We start from the raw sequence: 24,553 nt of genomic DNA, 5'->3' as shown, positions 1-24,553 counted from the left end.
CATCATGGCTGCCCAATGCAATGCATTGGGTGGGTGTGATTAAACACACTGCTCATCGGTTAGTGTTTTATGAGAGGCCTGTAAACCAGGCCCAAACTTGAACACTTCAATAGTGTAACTCTTGAAGATGCCAACTATTCCAAGGAGTCACACAAAGAGAAACCTCAAACCAGAGGTAAAAAGAACTTGTATTGAACCTCAAAAGATATACAATAGTAGGCATAAAAGCCTTAAAAAATTAAGAGTTTCAAGTCCCTTATTTATAGAACAAAGAAAGAAGGAAGGTGAAAAAGGGAGTAGCTGTTGGCTGCTTCCAACGGCTAGAAATCTAGCCGTTGGAGCTGCCCAACAGTTGCTTCCTTTAGTAAATAAAAAGGAAATAAAAAAGTGAAGAAAAAGGCACCAAAAATAAAAATAAAATAATTACAAGATGAAATGTGTTCCAAAGGTAAATATACAATAAAATGGGCTCAATTACGCCTTGCTCACCCCAAATCAAGGGTTTAGATTGCTGCAAGGATCTAGGCAGCCACCTCAAGGGTTCGATCAAGTGCCAATGCCCAAGATTGCTTGCTGTCGTCGCCAACCACACGCCCTATTTGCTGGTAAGAGGGGGAAGATAGACTCCCCTAGCTGCAATCCATTCAAACGACAATAGGGGAGTGCAGGTAGAGAGGGCGAGAGAATGGCAGAGGAGGGGAATAGCACGAGAGAAAGAGGGTTCTGTAAGAGGGAGGTCGGGCAGTTGAGAGGAGAGACGGCAGAAATAGTGAGAGAGGGAGGAGAAAAGGGAAGAAGGGGAAAAGGAGGGGAAGAGGTGGAGGTCGAGAGGGCTACCCACGAGCTGCCGCCGCCGCTCAACCTACCGCCTTGTTCTTCACCATGCTGCGGTCGTAGCAGACAAAGAGTCGAAGAAGGGGATGAAGAAGACGCTGAAGAAGTCGAGGGAGGAGAACTCCCTCGCGCGACGGGCTCCTTTCCGCGAGTGGAGCTCGGGTCTGGTTCTGGATCCGATCCGACCCTACCTGAAAAATAAAACGAGCGTTACAGAGAGGGTGCGGGAGAATTGCGAAGGAGGGAGACAATGCAGGAGAGAGTGCGTGAGAGCTTGCGGGAGTGAAAGAGTGCATACAGAGAGGGGAGACAGACAGAGAGCTCGGGACAGAGGGAGAGGGACGACACGAGTGCTCGGGACAAAGGGAGAGGGATGACACGATTTGGGGGAACAGGAAGAGCAAGGGTGAGGGGGACTGAAGGCGAGTGAGGTGCGCGGGAGGAAGAGAGTGCAGACAGAGAGGGCTCAGGTGAGACAGGGTGAGAAGGAAGGGGGAACGGATGGGAAAGAGAAAGACCTAGTTACCCTAATCGCCGCGCTGCCGCTGCTCCTTCCTCAACCTTCTTCTCTGCATCGGATGCTCACCTGCGGAATGAGAGGGCAACGAAGAGGGAGACAGAGAGGAAGACGAGGAAGGGGAACCCGCGTTTGGCTTCCTCTTCGAGCGATGGAATTTGGGTTCGGGTCTGGATCCCAATCCAATCCTACCTACCCAAAATCAAAATCGTTGCAGGAATAACCTCTCAATGGCGGACCCAACCCACAATCTGACCCCATTGATTATTAGTAGTTTTTAACCTCATATAGATCTTTATTTATCTCTTTCATGTAACTAGATCCTTTTTCTCATTGCAAGGGTTACCAAAAACTGCAAATCACCCAGGAATGGAAAGGGTGATAGGGGAATCTTGACATTCTTAATAATAATAATAAGTGCTCTCGCCGCACTTAAATTTTTTGAGATGTACGGCACCCGCACCTGCACCCTGCCCTTGGTGACATGTACAATTATATTCAAGCTTGATGAAGAGGATAGAAAAGTCCCTTAGTGATAGTGTGTTTGACATATCGAACAATCCTCAATGCAGCTCCCATGTGTATAGAACTAAGTGGATCTTTGTTGAAATTGACTTATGACATGTACAACTTGCGATATGTCATGCCTTGTGATAGATAAATATGTAAAAGCTCAATCCAATTAACGAAAGGGTGTGGGATTTTCTAGAATTTCTCCATCATCAATCTTCATCTTTACTCCTAAAGCCTCAGGAGTGTCGACGACCTTGTCATTAGAGGAAAATATGTTCCAAGCTAGAGCATCTAAACTAGCATCTGATAGAGAAAAGACTCGCAGAGAGTTCACGAGCAAAGGCCTGAACCTCTGTACCTCTAACATCGAAAACCATGAGTTCAAAGGAGAAACCACCTAGAGAAGCCTGTAACCTAGCATGAATTGATAGAGAGAAGGGACTCCAAACTGGCCACCACATCCGGATAAAAACATCAGCATCTTTAGTGGAGGAAAAGCCTTAACAAAGCAAGGGTTCCAAGTCCCTTATTTATAGAACAAAGAAAGACGGAAGGAGAAAAAGGGAGTAGCTGTTGGCTGCTCCCAACGGCTAGAAATCTAACCGTTGGAGCTGCCCAACAGCTACTTCCTTTAGTAAATAAAAAAGGAAATAAAAATGTTAAGAAAAAGGCACAAAAAATAAAAATAAAATAATTACTAGAAGGCCTATGCATACGCACATGTTTATGTATACAAATCATATATCTAACTACTAGGAGTTTAAGATATATGACAGTAGATATAAAAACATATATTGTATACTTACATTAGTGCTAATCCATAAATTCTAACAAGGCCCAAGGCCCGTACAAGGGCCTGGGTGCGTTGACCGTACCGGGTACAGTCAACGCACCAGAGCTGTATCTGTCCAAAATTGGATACGGTCAATATTGACCGAGTCCAATTTTGTCCTTTTTTTTCTAATGTTTATTTCATTTCAACTTTTAAAATATTTTGACGTTAAAAAAAAAAACGTAAAACGAAACCCTTGCGTCTTACCTCTTACGACTCTTACCTCTCGTCTCTCTCCAGCGACGGTAGGGGCGGCGAACGCAGGCGACGACAATGGCTGCGGCAAGAGGTGACTGTGACTTTTTTTTTTTTCATTTTTTGTTTTCATTTTCATCGGCTCCACCCCTGCCTTCGCCGCCGGCAATGACCGGCGACAAAGACAGTGTGTAGAAAATCCATCGCCCCTCCCTCTGGCTCCCCCTTTCTCTAATGTTTATTTCCATCACCTCTCCCTCTGGCTAGCCCTTTTTCTACCCGAGAGGGTTTCAAATTTGTTTTATACAATACAAATTTGCCAACATTTGTATTGTATATGATTTTGGCATTTTGCACTACATGATCCCTGTTAACTGCGTCTTCCCTAGTTATTGCTGTGATATATCGTACCGTGAGAGGATTCATCTATTTCGACTGAGGAGAATCAAGAAAGCTGACATGTTTGTATAATTGTATGTTAATTACTTCCATACTGTGTTTCGGACCATGATTTATGTGTGAAAGTAAGCGTGTTATTCTGTTTGCAATTTTTTGATATATATGTGTGAATATGTTATTTTGTTTGAAATATATATATATATATATATGTCCGTGTGTGTACGGCCGTACCCAAATTTTTTAAAAATGGTCCGTACCCGTACCCGTACCCGTACCGGTACCCGTACCTATGTGACATAGGCCCACACACACACACACACACACACATATAGGAAAAGTGAGCGGCTACATAGTAAAAGTTTTTCAGCGGGTACATAGTAAAAACTGTGCAACGGCTACCCAATCTATTAGCCGTCTGATCCCCTTAAGGTCAGACGAATGTTCATTTTTTAAAGAAAGAAACCACTAGGCATCACTTGATACCTTGCCACCACAGCAGAAGGGGGCGGCCGTCGCTCTGCAGCACCAGCGATGCCATGGAGCGGAGGCAATGGCCTCCCCTTTGCAAAAGAAATTTGCCCAATGGCAAACATTTTTTTGCTCAGGAGGCCGTTGCGGCCCCCGGATGCCGCCGGGACGGCCTTGCAGAGCATTGCCAGAGGTCGGCCACTGGCGGCATCCAGAGGCAGCAACCGGCTTCCCCCATAGTGGAAAAAAGGGGTGGCTGTTGCCGCCTGAAGGGCAAATTTTTTTTTCCTAGCACTGCCATGGACAGCCGGTAGCGCAACAGACACTCAATGGTTAGCATAGCCACTGCACAGCTTACGTCTCCTATATATATATATATATATATATATATATATATATATATATAATTGAAACCTCCATGGCCAGATGAATTTTTTATCTTTTGTGACACTATATATATGTATATAATATGTTTCAGAACATATAATGTGTGATCTAGGTTTTGTTCTCTTTGTGGAGACTTGTGTAGCTTTTTCTTCATCCCAGTATAGAAATTGTTACTTCTTCTGGTGAAGGTAATGCGTGTAGAAAATACAATCATTTCTTATTAACTCAAGCTTTTTCTGCACATGCAGGTTATTGGAGCATGTTTTGGAATCATGCCTTCAGTTGCATCCACTTTCTCTACCCGAGATGAACTGTTTAATAAAGCATTCACCAACGTCTGGTAAATGTGAACTGATGCAATGTGAAAGTCTTAATAAGAAGAGAATGGTATATAAGACTTTACACAGTGATAAGAAAAAACAGAAAACGAGTTCAGCAGATCAAGCTTCATATTGTCATGCAAATCTTAGACAGCTTACTATTTTGGAAGCCTTCAAAAAATCTGATGCTGCAACAGGTGTTGAGGTATCTCAGGATTTCTCCTCAATCTTAGCCAAGGGGGATTCAGCAGAGGAGCTCAGTCTCTTGGATATATGCTCAGAACCCAAGGTTTTAGATGCCCAGAGACACAAGTTGAGGCCTTTGTTTGTGAACTCTCTGTCCATTCTATCTCTCTCGAAGGTTAGTTTAGTTGCTGTAGGATGGATGTATTTCTATCCCTATTTTTGTCCTCATAAAACATTGTGATACATTTAAAAACTTTATTCTGCTCGTGACCCTTATCCATGCATCAAGAATGGTGTGCCTGAAAACTGAAGCTTCCTATTTTGACATTTTTAATACTATTTCTCCCTACTTTTGTACTGTTGCAGAAGAGGCATGGAAAGGGAATGACTTCTTCTCCATAATAGTTGGAAGAAAAAATAGCATAATACAGCCTTCTGACTTCAACACTTAGATGCCCAACGTTCTAATATGATTCTCCAAGAACCGCCCCATAATAGAAAAAAAATAAAAATATGCAAGCAAAGTATATAATTGCCTCTTCTCAAATTTTTGTTCACTTTTTTTAGAGAAGAAAATTGAGAAGGCCGGCAAGGGTTGACGGTAATCAGTGACCCGCTGACCACTGTCGACCCTCAGTGGTGAGTTTTTGAATTTTGATTATTTCTTTTAAACTATGTCACACGGACACTTCAAAATGGGCCAAGTACCGGTGTCGACACTCCGACACCTGGATACCGACACTTGGACACGGCAGGATACTTTTTGGATCAGATCTGGGTCAGACCCGATCCGAACCACTTTACTAACCCGACATTCTTTGTTTTGTTTGAGACTTTCTTTCTTATGACTTATGAGATTGGTCATGAACAATGTTTTGTTTGAGAATCTTTTGTTTGAGAATCTGAGACTTTCTTTCTTATGACTTATGAGATTGTAAGAGTGAATTATTAATTTAATGTTTTTTTATTTTTTTAAAATATAAAATTCGACGTGTCCGCGTATCCTAAAATTTTGAAAATTGCCGTATCCGCGTACCCGTACCCGCACCCATAGGATACCCGTACCCGTATCCGTGTGACATAGCTTTTAAAAATATATTTTTGATGAGGGGCAATTCTGTACTTTGTTTGGATATTTTAATGATTTTTATTATGAGGCCGTTTATTGAGAATTATATTAGAAGGTTGGGTGTCTAACTGTTGAAGTTGATATTTTAAATGGCGCTTTGTCATTTGGCTACTAGTTAGGTGCTATTATGTAATTTTTTTTCTGAAAGAACCACTTTATAGTACGAGAGTCGGAACTGAGTTTCAATCTTTGGTAGGAGCCACAGGACTGTTTCTAGTTAATGAAAGAACATGTCTTGAGAAGGAAGCACATTACTAGTTAATGAAAGACAAATATTTGTGCATAGTAGAGCCTCCTTCATTCATCTCTCAATCGTTTTGCTCTTTGATAAAGAAAAGGAGTTTCTGTGCTCGGCTATCTTTTGTTTCAGGAGTTGAGAGGCTTTTACGGGGTGGCCCTTGCAATTTGGTCCTCCTACGTTAATGGAAATGTTGCTAAAACAGTAAGGTCAAGGGTGGAAATTCTGCCTTTCTTGAAGAAAAGGACCCCCTTAGAACTAGCTAGTAGGTCATTTTACATCATTGAGATGCCTGGGTTTGAACGTCCAGCAGTAAGTTCACATTACATGCTAGGTCTTACAGAGAATGTGTTCTTAAATTCTTATCTGAAGTGGTACATAAGTATGGGAGGTGCAGGTGCGACAAAGTAAAATAAGGTTTCCTACCTCAGATCAATGCTCCATTTCCCTTCCCATTTGTTCGATTATGGTAAATCAAATGCTGATGTTTTTATCTGGACGTTGTGGCCAGTTTGGAGCCCCTTCTCTCTATCAATTCATCCTAGGTTACAGGCTTCTCTAGGTGGTTTCTCCTTTGAACTCATGGTTTTGGATGTTAGAGGCACAGAGGTTCAGAGGCCTTTGCTTGTGAACTCTCTGCGAGTCTTTTCTCTATCAGATGCTCTAGCTTGGAACATATTTTCCTCTTGATTTTGATCTTACAAGAACATTGTTATATGTCAACGTTTTTTCTCATTGTAACCCCTCACTCGTGCACCCTCAATTGTGTATCAGCAAAGGTAGTTCTATTTTTCACTTTCTTATTACCATCCTTATCCTCTCTCTCTGTGCTCTTCTACAATGATTTAATGGTTTCTAGAGATTCTTAACAGCTGTAATTGCAGACCATCTTACCAGCTCCTTTTTATTCAATGTGCTAACAATCCTGCAGAAGATGGGTGTTACACGAATTGAGATCTGGTCACCCACTACTGGATAAAATTTCCTGCCACCATGGTCATCCATATTATTGCTAGGTGTAACGTGATCCCCTTTGGTTTTAGGTTTTTTTCTTTGGATTTCCCATGTGAGACAAGTTTGGTAAATCGTATCCTTTGACTTTGGCAGTTTCAAAGAATCAATTTTCTAGATTTCATTTTTTAGCAAAAAGAGTCTGTCATGTCTCTCTCTCTCTCTCTCTCTCTCTCTTGGCTGGATATGTAGAACAAGGCAATGGAGAGACAGGGTAAACTTTGTACATATAAAACTCCATATTCCATATATTTACCTTGTGCACCGTTTTAGCAGCATTTCTGCATTTGTTAAAATGTCCAGGAATGATGCAACCATCTCTGAGAATGGTGGGTTTTCTATCAATATTGTATTAGAATACCATATTTCTTTTGAGTTTCATGTTTTCACTGTTCTGCCTGACATTGAACAAGAGAAATTGGGGTGCCTTGAATTACTGTGATTCTGATAGTCAAATCGAGAAAATCTATTTATGAGTTTTGACATTGTAATGGTGGTGCTATTGATGAATTACATAAAAAAAGTAGCATGGTTTCTTTCATATACTAAGTCAAAATATAGGTAGGTTTGTACTAAAGCAGCTATGTAGATAGTTGGGTAGTTATTTCTAATATGTAAGATGCTAGGTGCCTGTTTGGAAATTTCTCTTGGCTTTATTTTTATGGACATTTTGATGAGAAAGGAAACCTATTTTGTGCACTTTATTCCTATTCACTTCTTTCTAGATTTTGTCGCAATTCTGCATAGTCACTAATTTCTATTAACACAGATACTGCTCTGAACAGTCATTGTCTTAACTCTGTCTTGCAGAAACATGAAACACACTGTCCAGGTTCAACAGCAGAGGTATGCGTAACTGAAATTTAAGATGGCATTTATTAATTTCTCTTGGTCATATGAAGTTGAGGTTTTCCATCTAAGTATCACAGACTATTCAAAATGGTTTCTGCACCCTAGTCGTGTTGGGTGCAGCTCAGTTGCAGCGACAAACAGATTTTTTTCTTTCCCACGGAATCATTGATAAAATCATATTTTCTTAATCATTAATGCCTTTTCTATTACTAGTGAACAGTTTTATTGTTTGTAGAAAAAACTTTATATATATATATATATATATATATATATATATATATAGGATGTTGTTGGATGGCTTCTAAAATATACAAATTTATTACTAAAAAAACAGTTACTACAATGGCATTAGCAATAGTTTATGATGCGACAACATTTTACAGTAGCTTTTGCAAAAATGTATGGTCGTTTTAGAGTACAATTTTTAACTCTTAACAATCTACAACTATCCGGCATCTGCAGCATTGAACTTTATATATATATATATATATATATATATATATATTGTGTGTGTGTGTGTAATATCATTGCCGGCTGCTGCACCTCCACTTATACTCGCACCCACACCCTGCACCTGTGTGACATGGTTTTATATGTTTTGATCTTGATGATATTGCTGCTCTTCCCTTGTGATAGCTGCCTCTGCACTTGTATCTCCTTCGTGATCTGCATTTTAAGCTGGATTGCTTAAGCTGCCGGAGTGAACATCCTCTTTGTTCTAGCACAAAAGGTTACGAGGCACCAGATGGTCTCAATCATATGTCCTTCACAGAATTCCTGAAGGAAATTAGACCATTATTCCCTTGTCTCAGGAAACATCTTGAGACAGCGATCTATGTGCTTAGGCAAGGTACAGTTGTCATTTTTTTTTCTGACTTAATTGGTTCCTTGAATGGGTTTATGTGAATATGCAAACATAAGGATGCCCCAATGTTGTGACATGTGTGTCATCATGTAATCCAGGCACTGCTCAAGCGCCTACCTCAACATCTTCCATTGCCATGTCCATCTGTAAAGAAATTTTGTACTGCTACAGCAAAGTACTCTCGCTCTCTGCGTGTGTGTGTGTGTGTGCATGAGTGTGCATGTGTTTGTGTTATTATATATGTTTTTCCCAGATATGTGCATGTGTATATGCATGCAACCATTCCATTTTCCTCACAACTTTAGCAGCTAAATACATTGTTTCTTTATCTGTTTGCTCTCCTGCTAGTTAATATGCAATGATAAGATCTTATATGATTCTTTTCAGGTACTGAGTCTTCCAGACATTTATTCTCAACTGAATAGTCCAATTCTTAAAGATTTACTGGATGCATTCAGGATAAGCGGAACGACGGATGATATTCTTTTCAGCATCCGGTCCTCCCCATCATATGGGAATATAGACTACGCATTTTGTGATGATTATTCCTTCTTTTATTCTTTGGCAGATATAGGTACAATAATTTGACTATTAATTAAAAATTTTCCTTAATAAATCTTCTCAAAGATAGGAATGCATAATGCTGTATCTTTTATTCGGCTGTGCAGCATGTTCATCCTCGTTCTCACTGGCATCAGAAGTACTGGTTGCTCTTCAATCAATTGTGAATTCCATCCAAATGTTCATTGATAAACTATCAGAAGGGATCAGGAAGAACTACATTGGATTTGTGATGGGGATCCTTCCAACCTTACAGGACAAGCTTGGAGCCTTAGCTCGAAGGCTCTTAGAATATGACTGGGATTGCCAATTTCATGATGGGGACTGGAGAAGCAGTGTAAGTTGTTTATTTTATCAGCCTAGTAAAAATCATTAGGTTTTCATCTTGTCACAGATTGTATGTTGCACAAAAATCTAACCTTATCTCATTATGATGCTTTTTTAGGGCAAGATGCTTCAAAAGATACTGCATATACACATAACAAATGCTCAGCCAGTGCAAGGTTTGCTTAGCGAGCTTGCTTGTACAATATTGCCACAGGTACAGATCTATGATTTATTGTGTTTTGTATTGGACGCACGTGTTGTGAATTTGAGATGCATATCTCTGTCACTCTGTGCTACATGGATGGAAAAGGTTCTTCTATGCTATTGCTATCCTTTTGCAAGATGGGCTGTCTTATGATAAACCAAGATATTCCTCTGCATGGTTGTTGAATGGTCACAGACATATGTTCCTAGTAACTTCTAGGGGGGTGGATTGCATCACACCCTAATCTAACTAATGATTGTGTCCACGAAAGCATGACTCTTTGTTGTTTAATTCCTGATGTTGGCTCTTGATAATTACATGATTCAACTTAATGATAAATTATAATACAGAAATGAAAAACATGAATACTTGCAGAGAATATAAGAATACTATACTTGATAGTGCATCTGTAGGCCAAGATTGATTTCTTTGTCTATGTATCTCTGTGGAAAGATCTCAAAGATCATATTTCAAAATCTTTATTCCTTTCCAAAATTTCATGAGTAGCAATATTGAGCAGCAATACTTGGTAGGCAGTAACTATTTCGTCAACTACAGTATGGATTGATGTCAGGAAATACAAGAAACATTTGTATAACGTCTTTTACTTTTGAAATGCTAGTTATGGTAAACATTTAATGTAAATAAGGAAATTCTTCCAGATAGGGTTTTCAGCTTATTCATAATTTTACATGTCATATCATATGTTAAAGAGTATTTCTGAAATATTAGAAAGTTAGAGAGGAGGATGTCTTTAAACATTTTCTTATAGTTGTTGGACTGTTTTTGTAAAGTGTTTACAGCCAGCCCTAATCTCTTCTAAAAGAGACTAGGGTTACGTTAATGAATTAATCCTTTTGGCTCTCTCTCTCTCTCTCTCTCTCTTGTTCTCTTCTTTCCTCGACATCTCTCTCGTCTCTCTCAATCTGCAACATGATATCAGAGCCCTAGATCTAGGACTGTGCTATCTAGGGTTTCACATTTCTTCCCTCATCTCTAGCCTCCTCCACCAAGTTAGGGTTCACGCCTATATTTTTCTGCTGACTTCAAGAAAAAAAAGTAATCTGTTTGGTAAAAGGGGCTAATCACGTTTAACATGTAGAAACGTGATTAGCACTCTTGTGTTGCTGTTGCCATGGAAGACATAGAGAAATGTTGATGAAGTTGCTGCCGTGGAAGAAGATTGTGGATCTGATAAGGATGTATCAGATCTTAGTTTCTGTTGTCGTGGAAGGAATATTTATGTCGCTCAGATCTGCTTATCAGATCTGATTTTCTGCTGCTGTGAAGAAAATCTATGAAATCATGTATCAGATCTGCCCTAAACAGATCTGATTTTCTGATTCCTTTTGCTGTCGTGGCAGCAGATCTGTGACAATATATGTCAGATCTGCCCTTTTTTGCTGCTGTGTGTGAAGTCACATTGCTGTTTGAAGATGCAGTTTTGACGTGAGGAGCAATATCTGCAAATTGTGAATGTAAAATCAGTAAAGTGAGGTTTTGTGAGGTGTGGACTGCTGCTAATCGTAAGTACAAGATATTTCAGTTGATGTCATTGATTTCTTTGTCGTGTGGACAACAAGTTTTATGAGAAACTGCTGTGTTTAGGAGTAGCAGCAGTCTTTTGTCGTTGGGTGAAGAAGTTTCAGTCATCGACTGAAACAGTTGGTTCCATATTGTTGCCTGTTTTATAAATTTCCAGATCTGCTTGTTTGAGAAAGTTTCAGATATTGCTTCTAGTTTGAGATATTGCTGCCCGTTTGAGAAAGTTTCAGATTTGCCATTGGAGTCACAAGCCTCTATTCCAAATTCGTCTGTGCAAATGATAAAGGAATTTTAATCCGCAGCTGACTTAAACTTAGACCAGATCGCACCTGGGACAGTTCCACGGCTGACTGAAACTTAGAGCAAGTCGACTATTGCAACATCCAACACCAGCTAGGGCAGATGCACGATAAAGAAAGAATTTATATTCACGGCTGCAATATCCAACAAAAAGAAGGACATATATCACCTAGGGCAGATCCATGGCTGACTGAAATTTAGAGCAAATCGCCGGCAGCAACATCCAACAAGAGGAAGGACATATCCACGGCTGACAGAACCCTAGGGCAGATCCACGGCTGAAACAAAAAGGTTGTAATATCCACGGCTGCAGCGACTTCCATTCACCAAGTAGTGACCACCGACCACAAAGGAAACTTCTGCCACGGAGACACCTGCAACGTCCATCCACGTCCACTTCAACACACTTCAACAGGTCATCGATCTAGGGTTTTTAATCTTTTGCTTAAGAAAACCCTAGATCGAGCCTAATATGCACGTTCAGCCTATCGTGCTCTCAGAACTATCCACGAGAATAGAAGAAGAGGAAGAGAAAGAGACAGAGGATGAGCATGGTGAGAGAGGTTTCAGTCCCAAGGAAGTAAGGAAGGTTGGGCTCCTGATACCATGTTACGTGCAGCTAAGGGAAAGGAGAGAAGAGAACGAGAGAGAGAGAGAAAAAACTTTCTATCGTATTGACTAAAGCTGCCCTAATCTCATGTTAAATGAGAATTAGGGTAAAGTAACAAATTACAAAAGAGGTCCATAAATAAAACCCTTATTTATAAAGAGTTGTTCCTAAACTCTTAAATATTCAAAAATACCACCTAACACATATTATTCAACAATAACAATACAGGTACATCTACCCTCCAATTTCATTCAATTGCATCATTGCCCACAGCAATACATATGCAACAAATCACTACATTCACATTAATAAAAATTCACATCTTTCAAAGCCTCCAATTTAATGCAATTTTACAACAATCATGGTATTTGACGATAGTTTACATGTCCTCACACGTCTCAACAAAATGGAGTTGCTGAGAGGAAACATCGCCAACTAGACATGGCTCGTACCCTTATGTTGCAGATTCACCTCTCTGTAGGTTTATGTTGCATCATTGCCCACAACAATACATGTGCAACAAATCACGACATTTACATTCATAAAAATGCACATCTTATCAAACACATCAATCACATCTTTCAAAACTTAGCCAAACCCCGGAGAGTAGTCTCGGTTCATGATTGGCTTGTAGCTGTCCTAGGCAGTTATCATTCTAGGATGCTTTCTAATGCACACTTAGGGTCGAGGAGATACTCGACTCGATACCCCACCTCATCTGTCCTAAGCAGTTATCAATCTAGTTATGCTGATTATGCAGGGTCTGTAGATGACATGAATTCTACTACAGGTTTTTGTGTCTTTGTGGGAGGTAATCTTATTTCTTGGAGGAGCAAGAAGCAGAATGTGGTGGCTCATTCTAGTGCTGTATTGGAATATAGGGCTATGGCTCAAACTGCGGCTGAAATGTCGTGGGTTAGATCACTACTTTTGGAGTTGGGTGTTGCAGTGAATCTCTCAATGAAGATGTATTGTGACAACAAGGCAGCTACATATATTGCTAACAATCCTGTCTTTCATGAGAGGACTAAACACATTGAAGTGGATTGCCACTATGTTCGAGACTTAGTTCAAGAAGGAATTGTTAGCACTATTCATGTCTCCTTAGAAGATCAGACAACTGATATCCTCACCAAGGCTCTTCCCATAGGTAATTTCCTGAGATGTTATAGCAAGCTGAGCATGATTGATATATACGCTCCAGCTTGAGGGGGAGTGTTAAATAGTATTTTTGAAATATTAGAAAGTTAGGGAGGATGTCTTTAAACATTTTCTTATAGTTGTTGGACTGTTTTTGTAAAGTGTTTACAGCCAGCCCTAGTCTCTTTTAAAAGAGACTAGGGTTACGTTAATGAATTAATCCTTTTGGCTCTCTCTCTCTCTCTCTCTTGTTCTCTCCTTTCCCTCGACATCTCTCTCGTCTCTCTCAATCTGCAACATCATATAAATGAATGCAGTTAAGATGTGACATGAAAGGAAATGTGGCAATTTGAATTCATCTCTTAGGAGCATGAAAAGTTTGAAAATGCTAAAGGATGACATGCTGTGGCTATACTTCTAAACATTGTTAAGTGTCTGTGAACCGTTCTTGTTCATAGGAATCCCTTTGTTTCCAACAACCGGACCTTGGATCACCTTGATGACATGTAAAAAACATTCTTGTAAGCAAATAGCTGTAGAAGTAAATTCAGACACAAGCCTTCCTTTGTGATATGGACAGGATATACATGCAAGCGCCTAATTCTAGAACAAGTCAACAAACATAAATATGATTCTGATGTCTTCAATCTGTCCTATAGATATCTCGAAGCAAGGTTGTTTTGTGCTCATAAATTTTATTCTTTTCAGGTTCCTTCTTATAAAGCTAAGAACAAACAAGATTCAGTGGATGGACTCCCAACACTTTGCCCTGCTACACTTGTCACATGGTATCATGAGTTGGTAGGTGATCTTCATGTCCAATGAACTCCAACCCACATCACTTGCACTTGCATGGAAAGGGACTGCCCATTATGGCATGGGTAGACATGGGTGTAGGCACTGGGCATTGCAAAATGATAGTAGTTCTTTTTTTGGTACTTTTTTTGTTAATTTATATTTTATAGTATGACTAACAAATGTTTGCTTAAAACCTTGCTGTTGTTGTATTGTATAACTGAGTGCTTGCACCCAAGTTTTTGAAATTGCTCCGCATCCATGTCCACACACATGTGACATAGTTCCAACCACTTCATTGACTGTCTTTTTCCCTCAAGAAGCTTTATGGGTTTAGTGTTCTAATGCAGCATGAAGAAAATCTTCGTGTGCTGAATAAATTGGTATGGTTACTTCTATAGCATCATGTTCATGAAGATTTAGTCCTACCTCCTGGTCATCATAGCTTAATTTCTGGATATTCTGAACTTTACATTGCAGCTGAAAGAAGTTGGACTATTGCAAAACTCAAAAACTATCAACAAGGAAATGGTGGCAACACTACTGGGACAAATACAAGTATCAGTGGACATTGTCGTATCATTAGTAAGCATGTGCAAGACTCATGACAAGGTAATTCTGCTGTAGCCATAACAGTGGTAACATGAAACCATATTCATCATGCATGTAGACATCTACATGCAATTAAAGAAAGAAGACAAACTTAGTTCAAGCCAAGATATTATCCAAGCTGCCTTTAGATAAGTTTAACTAGTAAATCTCAGCATGGTAATGTAAAATGCATCTGGAATGCTGAAGATGAAAACATGATTTAATCAGGTAACTTTTCGTTCTTAGAAACCCAATGTGCACATTTGGAAAATGATTTACTATATGTCAATACCTAACCTTTTATGATTTACTATATGTCAATACCTAACCTTTTTGCATATACAACATCTGACAGATTTGTCAGATAACATTCAGTAATTATGATTGATCATTATCTGTTTTTTGTGACATCTGGACAAGGAATCCATATGGCAAATATTCAGTTCTTGCAGTGTCCTCATCTTCAGTTGTTTCGGACTGCATGTGTTTTTTCTCCTGCCAAATTCTTCCTTCATTGAGGATTTCCATTTGAATCAACTTGATGATGCAAGGTTCATGAGACTAAAAGAATTTTTATGCTTTTGTTTTGACTAATCAGCTGAACATACACGTAATGGCTATTAAGTATGGTGGGAAATTTGTGGACTCCTTTTTGAAAGGTTGATCAGTTTCCAAACCCTTTTTTTGTTTAATTATGTCCAGCATACTATTTGTTCAATGCACTAAAATATGATTCTTTTCTAGTTTTTGATTTTTTACAGATCCATTTTGTGGTGCATAATGCTGTTATCATTCAAATGGTAAATGCTATTGGCGACTGCTAGTGTCCTCTTTGCTATGGTTTATACATTTTTGTTTTGCTTATCTCCTATCTGACCCCTTTAAATATTGCAGATTAAAGAGCTTCAGAGGGCCACTAGAACCATACAGACTCTTTGCTCTGAGGCCAAGGTTAGAACTTATCACTCAGCTGCTTATACGAAATATCTGACCTCTTTAAATATTGCAGATTAAAGAGCTTTAGAGGGCCACTAGAACCATACAGACATTTTTGTTTTGTTTTTCAGTTCATATGAAAAATATTGTTACTCAGGTATCAAGGAGAATAATGATCACTAGCAAGATTCCTTATACGAAGAGAATGATGGAGCGTTTCCTGTTCAATGTAAAGGGTCTTTTCCACAGCACGTCAAATGGATGCTCCTTTTGGATGGGTATGTGCTCTTTTCTTCTTATGAATAGCTTGTCAGATTTCTTTGACTTGCATGCCATCTTCGGGAGGCCCTCTTCTTCCTGAAAAGAAAGAGGAGCAAATTACATTTCTTTAGTGCACTGAGATGACATAAGAAGCAAAGCTTTCAGCAGCAAGGCAACATCTGTTGCCTATATTCCACAATGGACTTGTATCAATGAATTTTCTGAAAGTCAAGGACTTCCATCATAATATATATATATATATATATATATATAATCAGTCCTAGATATTCAAAATGATATGAAGAAAATGAAAATAACTAAAAATAAAAAATGTGGTATTTTGAAAAGTCCAAAATGATAATATTATGTTTTTATTTTGCTTTTTTCTTTCCCCAATGGAAAATGGTTGTAATATTTGTTAAATATTTGAATAGATATTCTGAATTTTGATCAATGCTTTTATAAGGAAAATATTTGTTTTCTTTTTAATTCCCAAAGGTAAACAATGCTTCTTGATAATACTCAAAAAAAGCCTCAATAGTAAAGCCCAAGAACAATATTTGTGAAGTGACAATGTGACATATATATATATATAGCGAGAGAGAGAGAGAGAGAGAGAGAGAGAGAGAGAGATGCATTGGTCTGTGCCTCTTGACCAACAGCTTTGGACTGTTCTAAATTTATTCAAAATTTGTGAGGGGTTGGAGGGTCATAAAATCTAGTCTGTTTATTGGTCTTCAATGATCTGTTTTCAGGCTTGTAGATTTGGACCTTCTGAACTCATCGGTGAAGCCAGATTTTAAAAACTGGCAGAAATCGATTGTATGGTGGTGGATGGCCATAAATCATGGAGTGCCAAATTCACGGATCCTATGTATATAGTCAAAATATCATTTAATGGTTCTTATTAGTGAGTTTCTGTTAATCAGAGAGTTGTTTTTACCGGGAAAATATTTGGAACTCAGATACTTAAATCATAAATAAAACAAAAGGTATAAGATTGTAATTTTTTCCGCGAAATTTCTAAGAAAGTCACTGATGAAAGTCTAAATTTATTATGATAATATAAAGAAATAAAGCAAAGTTTAAAATATGTTAAATGTGTTTTTTAAATCTTGCAAAAATATTGCACTATTTTTTGGCATTATTGTCAAATTATTGCAATAAGTTCCTTTTGTTATATCTCATACTTTTTTTTTTCCGAAAATTGTTATTGTCATTCACTGAGTATCGCTCAATATCATTTTTGCAAAGTGAAACTTCCTATGCAAATATTGACAACATCAGTATTAGGCTGTCATGGCCTGTGCATATAGATGAGTATAAATCATCAGTCATAGGATTAACCATCGTAACAGGTAACCTGAAGCACAAAGACTTGTCAGGCCAAGTGGTGAACTCTCAGGCATATGATGACAATGAGGATGGTAACAACACACAAACGCCATTCAGCCAGATGGCGGCAGATTCTGAAGATGTAAGAGGCAGCCAGGGGTTGCAGGAAACATAGTATGTCGTTGTTATCTCCCGTGACACAACATTGAAGTCCTCTGGCTTGAGAAGGTTATATTTTGCAAACCTTTTATAGGATTGTCCTTTGAATTGGGTTTCTTCAATTTTTCTTTCTAGAACAGTAAAAAGTTTAAAAACTGCATCTCTTGGTTCTTGATTTGCAGCAATGGTCATTGTTGATTTTCTGAAGATGTAGGCAGCCAGGGGTGTCAGGAAACATAGTATGCCGTTGTCATCTCCTGTGTCACAACATTGAAGTCCTCTGGCTTGAGAAGGTTATATTTTGCAAACCTTTTATAGGATTGTCCTTTGAATTGGGTTTCTTCAATTTTTCTTGCTAGGACAGTAAGAAGTTTAAAAACTGCATCTCTTGGTCATCTAATGACACTACTTTTTCCTGGAGTAGGACAGTATATGACCATCCTGGTTATTTTGAGCACAACGTTGACTTGAGTAGGCTAAGCTTGCGGGATAGGGATCCCCCTAAATGGGGCGTGCAAGTTCTGAGCTTAACCTGTGCTTGGCCTCCTTGTGCTCACCTGAACTATAAAGCTTGCGAGTTTAAGCTTAACTTCACTTGCTTAAGCCTTATTTCTGATGCCTATGGATTCAAATGGCTTAAGCACTTGACTATGTTTGATCTTATAGTCGTTCAACAATATTACCTCTCATTCAGCTTAGGTTTTCGAGCGAAATGTGGGTTACTTAAGGGCATTTTGGGAGGGAAATGTGGCCATTGCCATGTGGCAGGTTTTTTAAATGCCAAGACACTTTTTTTCTTTCCAAATGCAGTCACTTGGAGCTTCTAACTAGGCTAGGGCCCCAGGGAAAGAATTTTATAAGCTCATTTTCTTTAATCTTTTATAAGTGGCAAGTGGGAACCCTTTAAAACTAATCATGGCGGTAGTCTCCAGTTCTAGTTTTTCTTGTAATTATCTAGGTAAGGAAAATAAACTACAAAAGGACCTTTGATGACGACTGCATATAGGTCTAAAAGGAATTGCAGTTACACCTTGGTTTTATTGAAATTTATTTGTTTATTTTGTTTAGGAATATTTTTTGCTAGTATATATTTATTTTTAATGACTTAAGGTACATAGTGTCCAAGTTGAAGAAAAGAAAGTTTTATGAACTGAAGGAGCACTTGTTACAGGGAGGTCACAACGTGGAGATTCTCAGGAAATGTACAAGTTGGTTTCACCAGGGATCTGTTTTCTCGTCTTGCTTTCGGTTTATTCATCTGCTCATCAGCCTCGAAGGTACTCAGTTGAATTCCCCATGAAAGAGTCCACATTTCATTTTCCCGATGATGGATTCTGGCAGGATCTCCTTCTCTGAAGTGTTGACAGAATAAAAACAGAAGAACATTAGAATGAAAAACTTACCACGTCCACAGTTGTCTGGTCTTGATGGTTGACCATGGAAAATGGTGTCAGCTTAATGACATTACTAACAGGCACCTATTCCGGCCGAAGTTGGCCGGTTTACTGCAGTTGGACAAACCTCGAGCATGTGTTTGTTATCATATGATTTGAGACAGCCTTTTGTGATTATTTTCTTGTGCTTTCACCGGCCACTGGTGGTAAGGGATAAGTAGGGGTATGTGATGAACGTTGAATCATGTCATCACTCGGTCGCGTTCTCCTCTCGCCTCGTCTCAGAAAAGAAAACTGCTCTCTCCCTCTGGTTGGAGTAACAACTTGATGTTGCAAGTCGTGCATATGGTCACGTCTTTCAGTCTGCACTTAACTATAGAAAGTTTGAGATTTCGGGTACGGAGGTCTTCTAATCTTGTGTATGAGCTGCGCCTTGGTTGACTTGTTGCATTGCAATTTCATCCGAATTGGATCAATTTGTCCCAGTTTCTTTTATGCTTCAATTTCTTAGTCCAAATGCTAGGAAGAATCCCCTAACTAACCTCTTTTTCCTCCACACATTCGTTGATTTGGAATCTTTCTTTCGGTAATTCATTACGGCATGAAGAGCTGGTTCGGGATCTTGACAGCACACTGAAACAATAGTGATGGCTTTGGCTGTCTCTAAACATGTTCATCCAGAGCAACAACCAGTAGCAATTGCTTATACTTCCTAATTGAGATTTGGATGCAAAATGTAAGAATCCAGACTATGTTTGAAGTCTTGTCAACGTTAGTTGTCACAACTTCATTGTCGCCTTCAAATTTTATGTAAAAGGGATGTAGCAACAAAAAGGTTCTACACCCCTTCAGTCCCCAAGTTAATTATAATGCCCACATTTGTGTAGGACCCGAAGGACGTTAAGAACCCTCCGCCAAGCGAGTGCCCCTTCATTTGACTGGGAAAGCGAACGGAGTTTAGAGGAAGGATTCTTGGGAGTACCCACACAATGCATAAAACGCCCTCACGACACATATGACCAGATTTGTTCACTACATCTCTTTGTATGCAAAGCATCCGACGATCCAAGTGTAATGCCAGTTGCTTGTTGGCATAGTCCTACTGTGCCTTTGTAAGTGTGCTAGAGCTAAACAAGGCTGGTTGTTATTACTGCCATCATAGCCAAACAAGGCTGGTTGTTGCCAGCACACGCTTACTGTGAACCATCGAAATTGAAGAATCGTATGAGAAGTGTTCACCTTTTGGGTGTTGCCAATGTGAAACCGGAGGTTTCTGCCAGACACTCGAGTAGCTTGTCGATATACCATTTTTGTTTTGGGGCACTCTTTAAATCTGTTTGTGTTTGGCTCATAGTAAAATCGTTTGACTTGCGTGATACATAAAATGCACGGCATATTGTTTACTAATTATGCGTAGTTTTGTAATTAAGTTTTCATTTGAAGGTAGCTCATAATCAGCTTCAATTGTTCAATTTTGTTCATGTGAACATATGGCCAACCTAGGTGGTTATGTTAGGCTACTTAGTGTTTAGTTGTTGTGCGGTCATGAAAAGCTATGCACTCAGATTGTTATAATGGGGAGACATTAGTAATTAGACATTGAGTGATTTAGTTCATGTGAACATATGTTTGACACATCATAGTAAAAATTGTGCGACTTACGTGGTGTATATAATGGGTGAAGTAATGGTTAGTTGTGCAACTTAGTTCATGTAAACATGTGCTCGATGCATCATAGTTGTGTGACTTAGGGGATGTATGAGATGGGCAACAAATTGTTTATTATGGTGAAAGTCAGTTCATGTGAGCATATACTCAAGACATTGTAGTAAATTATGTAACTTATGTGGTGCATATAAATGGGCAAAATATTGTTTAATAGTTGTGCACTTCTGTTTATGTGAACAAAAAGGTGAGGGAGTTAGTGTGTGATTTAAATCTATATTTATTTGTGCAATCTAGCTTTCAATTGATTTACCATCTAGGGATCATTTGGATGACAATCTAATATGATGTTTTTTGAAGTGTTTGGGTGACATCCAAACACAGTTTAAGAAAAACCAAGTTTTGACAAAAACTAACCTAGTTTTCAAAAGGGGATTGAATAACCTGGCATTCCCAAGTTATTCATAAAAAGCTGTGTTTTGGGTATGTCAGCAGACACAAAGGCCAGGTTCTTAGAATATCATTAAAAACTTTGTAAACCAAGTTTCATAAAAGTGAACATTTGAGGGCATCGTCCTACTTTTCATTTTATAGTATGGTTTATTTTTTATGCTTTGAAAAAGAGGGCAACTTGTCATTAGCTGAGTCCCAATGCTTTTGAGGCTGTCTTATACACATTGGTCATGTTCCATGTGAAGTAGATTATAGTAATTTGAACTATGTGCTTTCCTTGGAGCAAGTTGAACAAATTTATTGCTCCTAAAAGGGGATTCTAGAAGAAGAAGAATGAAGATGAGAACATTTAAGCCTAGGATGGACCTGTGAATGAGAGCAGACATTTCATGTGAATGAAATTGAGGAAAGTGAAATTATTATGGGCAAAAGATGGAGCTAGGACTAGAGAAGGATAATAGAGAAGGATTGAAAAGGAAGAAGATAGAGGGAGTAAAGAAGTCTCGACAAATGACAATAATGAACTAGATGAAAGCCGATGAGAAGAAATGAGCCAATTGGAAAATGAATAATTGCTAGATGAGAATGAAAGAGAGCAATAAGTAAATTTTGTCTTACTTCATGAGAGTAATCAGAAACAAGGGAGGAAGGGAAAGGAAAAGAAGAAAAGAAATAGATGAAGTTTCTCTAGAGAGGGGATTCAAAGAAGATGATCAAAGAAGAGAAGAGAAAAGGAGCCAAGTAGATGGCATAGGGAGACCGAGATGGAAGAAGACAAGAGGAGATATAATGAGATGATATAGTAGATATTGCATCATTGAATAAGTATTGGCAAGTTTGAATAATGGAGTTGAGAGAGCGACAGAGGGAGAAGAACTGGCAAGAGTCAATAGAGGGAGAAAATGAGATGGCAAAAAGTAAGAGGAGATGGAAGAAGATGAATATGAGGAGATCCAGCATAAAAGAAGCATCCATGTTAAGTTGAACAACTTTTTGACCGTGTAATGTAGTTCAACATTATAATGGTTCATAATATCATATATATTGATTTTGTATAACAGGGAAAAGAGTTGAATAAGATAACTTTGAGGTATCAAAAGAGAAAAGTGTAATTTTATGTATGTTAGTTTGTGTAATTGTTAGCTTCATATGTTGCTTATTATGTCTTGTAAAGTGGATTGTTATTACAGGGTCAGCAACTAAAAGGGAAAAGGGAGATAAGCATCACACTCATGTTACTGGCCTCAAAAAAAGAATGTGTGTTATTATGCTTACAAAACATTGTTGTGTTTTATTGTTCCATTCACGTGTAATGTTTTTAATATATTTATAATTTACTTATATATGTCTTTACAAATAAAAATGCAAGCATTGAAAATGGAATGCAGCGCCAAAACGACATGATCATCTAAGCAACTTCAAAATGCTAAATGATTGATTGAGGAAGATATATTTTGGTAGGGTTCTAGACCACAACAGTTTCAGTGCATAATGGAACTCTTTGACAAGTGCCATGGCGACCATGGCATTGGAATATATTGCATAAATTGTGGGTTTGAAGTAGGAAGAAAGTATGATGAAAAAGATAAATACTCTGCTCTCATAGGCATACAAAGGAAATGTAAGATTTTGATGTATAACACCAAACCACTAGATGAAATTTGAAATTTTGAAGAGCGAGAAGATGAGAAGAGGAACAGGCTGCTCGAGAAAAAAGGGAGAGAGGAAAGAGGGGCATGGGCTTGGCACTTGCCCCTTGTCATTACTCTATACTAATTTGTGTTACAAGTAAATACCCAAAACAATAATAAAAATTACAAGTATGCTATGACCCATTATGTGTGGCGTATGGTGAACAAGAGTTAGGCTTTAACAGCTCAACTCAAGTTGTGCATGAGGTTTGATTATGCACATCTTGTTCTTCAATTCCTATAAATGATGCCCTGTGAGACCCTTGAAGTGTTGACCAATTTCTATATGCTTAGTGTGATTATGTAGAATAGGATTGAAAGGAATCTTGATCGCACTTTAATGGGAAGGGAGAGTTTCCCAAGAAGATGATGCAACCATGAAGCTTCAGCTGTACTGGCCATCATTACCCTATGTTTTGCCTTAGTGCTCGATCTGGCAGATTGCATTTTGGTTATCACAAAATAGAGATGATTGAGCAATGGGAAGGGAGAGTTCCCTAAGAAGATTATGCAACCATGAAACTTCAGCTGTGCCAGCTGTCATTGCTCTATATTCTGCCTCAGTGCCCGATCTGGCAACTGCATGTTGCTTCTTGTTACTCCAGCAAATAAGATTGAAATTAACAAAGATACAATAACCTAAAATTGATCGTCTATCATTTGGATCACCTGCACAATCTGCATCAATATAGGTAGAAATGGTATGTTCATTCAAATCAGTTGTCTGTCTCATGTAGACGAGTCCATCCCCAAGAGTAACCTTAAGATAATGCAAAATACGTTTAGTAGCATCCATATGTTCTTTTGTCGATGCGTGCATAAACTGACACTATAACACTATGTCACCCTATCCAACACTGTAACACTATATGATACTATACATTATTACACTATCTAATGCTATAACAGTATAACACTATATGACACTATATTACACAATGACACTGTATGACAGTATAACACAGTTTGACACTATGACACTATATAACTCAATAACACTAAATAACACTATGAGACTATATAATGTCAAATAACACTATAACACTATATAGCTCTATATGACACAATAATACCACATAACACTATATAACAACATAATACTATATAAGCCTATATAACATTAAACACCATATAACACTATAAAACTATGAAAGACTATTTAATACTATGACACTATATAACCCTATAACACTATTACTCTATAACACGATAAAACCATATAAGACTATATAACACCATTTAACACTAAATAACACTATATAATATTATAATTCTATATAACAATATAACACTATATTAAACTATAACACAATAACATTATGTAACAGCTCAACTCTATAACACTATATAACATGATAGCACTATAGTGTTATACAACACTAAATAACACGATAACACATTAACAATATACAACTGACACTATATAACACTATTAAGATATATCACAACGTATAATAATTTATAACACTAGATAACACTATAACATTATAATACTATATAAAGTGTACTGAACCATGACACTATATAACATTATAACACTATATAATGTTACACTATAACAATATAGCACTATATAATAAGATAACACAATTACACTATATGAGACCATATAACACTATAACACTCCAACACTATGTGGCGATATATAACCCCATAACACTATAACATTATATTAATACTATATAACTCAATACAACACTATATAATGTTGTATAACACTATAACACCATATTATACATAACACTATATAGAACTATAAGACTATAATACTGTAAGTATATAACTTTATATAACACTATGACACCATATAACACTATATAGCACTATAACACTATAACA

General features: G+C 38.1%; 1 protein-coding gene across 2 annotated transcripts in view; it reads left to right on the top strand.

Moving 5' to 3' along the window:
* The window catches only part of LOC116265003 (uncharacterized), a 47,598-nt gene extending 28,516 nt beyond the window's left edge, over nucleotides 1-19,082 (top strand). The window contains exons 17-34 of one of the 2 annotated variants that reach the window (XM_050080670.1): nucleotides 4,394-4,485; nucleotides 4,663-4,826; nucleotides 7,840-7,875; nucleotides 8,518-8,731; nucleotides 8,845-8,921; nucleotides 9,134-9,320; nucleotides 9,415-9,644; nucleotides 9,753-9,848; nucleotides 14,143-14,235; nucleotides 14,580-14,612; nucleotides 14,710-14,841; nucleotides 15,419-15,479; nucleotides 15,565-15,620; nucleotides 15,715-15,771; nucleotides 15,914-16,034; nucleotides 17,376-17,580; nucleotides 17,694-17,804; nucleotides 18,683-19,082. In XM_050080670.1, coding sequence (XP_049936627.1) covers nucleotides 4,394-4,485; nucleotides 4,663-4,826; nucleotides 7,840-7,875; nucleotides 8,518-8,731; nucleotides 8,845-8,921; nucleotides 9,134-9,320; nucleotides 9,415-9,644; nucleotides 9,753-9,848; nucleotides 14,143-14,235; nucleotides 14,580-14,612; nucleotides 14,710-14,841; nucleotides 15,419-15,479; nucleotides 15,565-15,620; nucleotides 15,715-15,771; nucleotides 15,914-16,034; nucleotides 17,376-17,527 — 1,801 coding nt within the window. In that variant the 3' untranslated portion in view covers nucleotides 17,528-17,580; nucleotides 17,694-17,804; nucleotides 18,683-19,082. Of the gene's footprint in view, nucleotides 1-4,393; nucleotides 4,827-7,839; nucleotides 7,876-8,517; nucleotides 8,732-8,844; nucleotides 8,922-9,133; nucleotides 9,321-9,414; nucleotides 9,645-9,752; nucleotides 9,849-14,142; nucleotides 14,236-14,579; nucleotides 14,613-14,709; nucleotides 14,842-15,418; nucleotides 15,480-15,564; nucleotides 15,621-15,714; nucleotides 15,772-15,913; nucleotides 16,035-17,375; nucleotides 17,581-17,693; nucleotides 17,805-18,682 lie in introns of both variants that reach the window. The other variant, XM_050080669.1, reaches the window with a different exon arrangement.
* Nucleotides 19,083-24,553: the final 5,471 nt, after the last annotated feature.

The sequence above is a fragment of the Nymphaea colorata genome, chromosome 11 (assembly GCF_008831285.2).
Source record: "Nymphaea colorata isolate Beijing-Zhang1983 chromosome 11, ASM883128v2, whole genome shotgun sequence".
Taxonomy (NCBI): Eukaryota; Viridiplantae; Streptophyta; class Magnoliopsida; order Nymphaeales; family Nymphaeaceae; genus Nymphaea; species Nymphaea colorata.
This window is presented reverse-complemented; position numbering and strand designations above follow the sequence as displayed.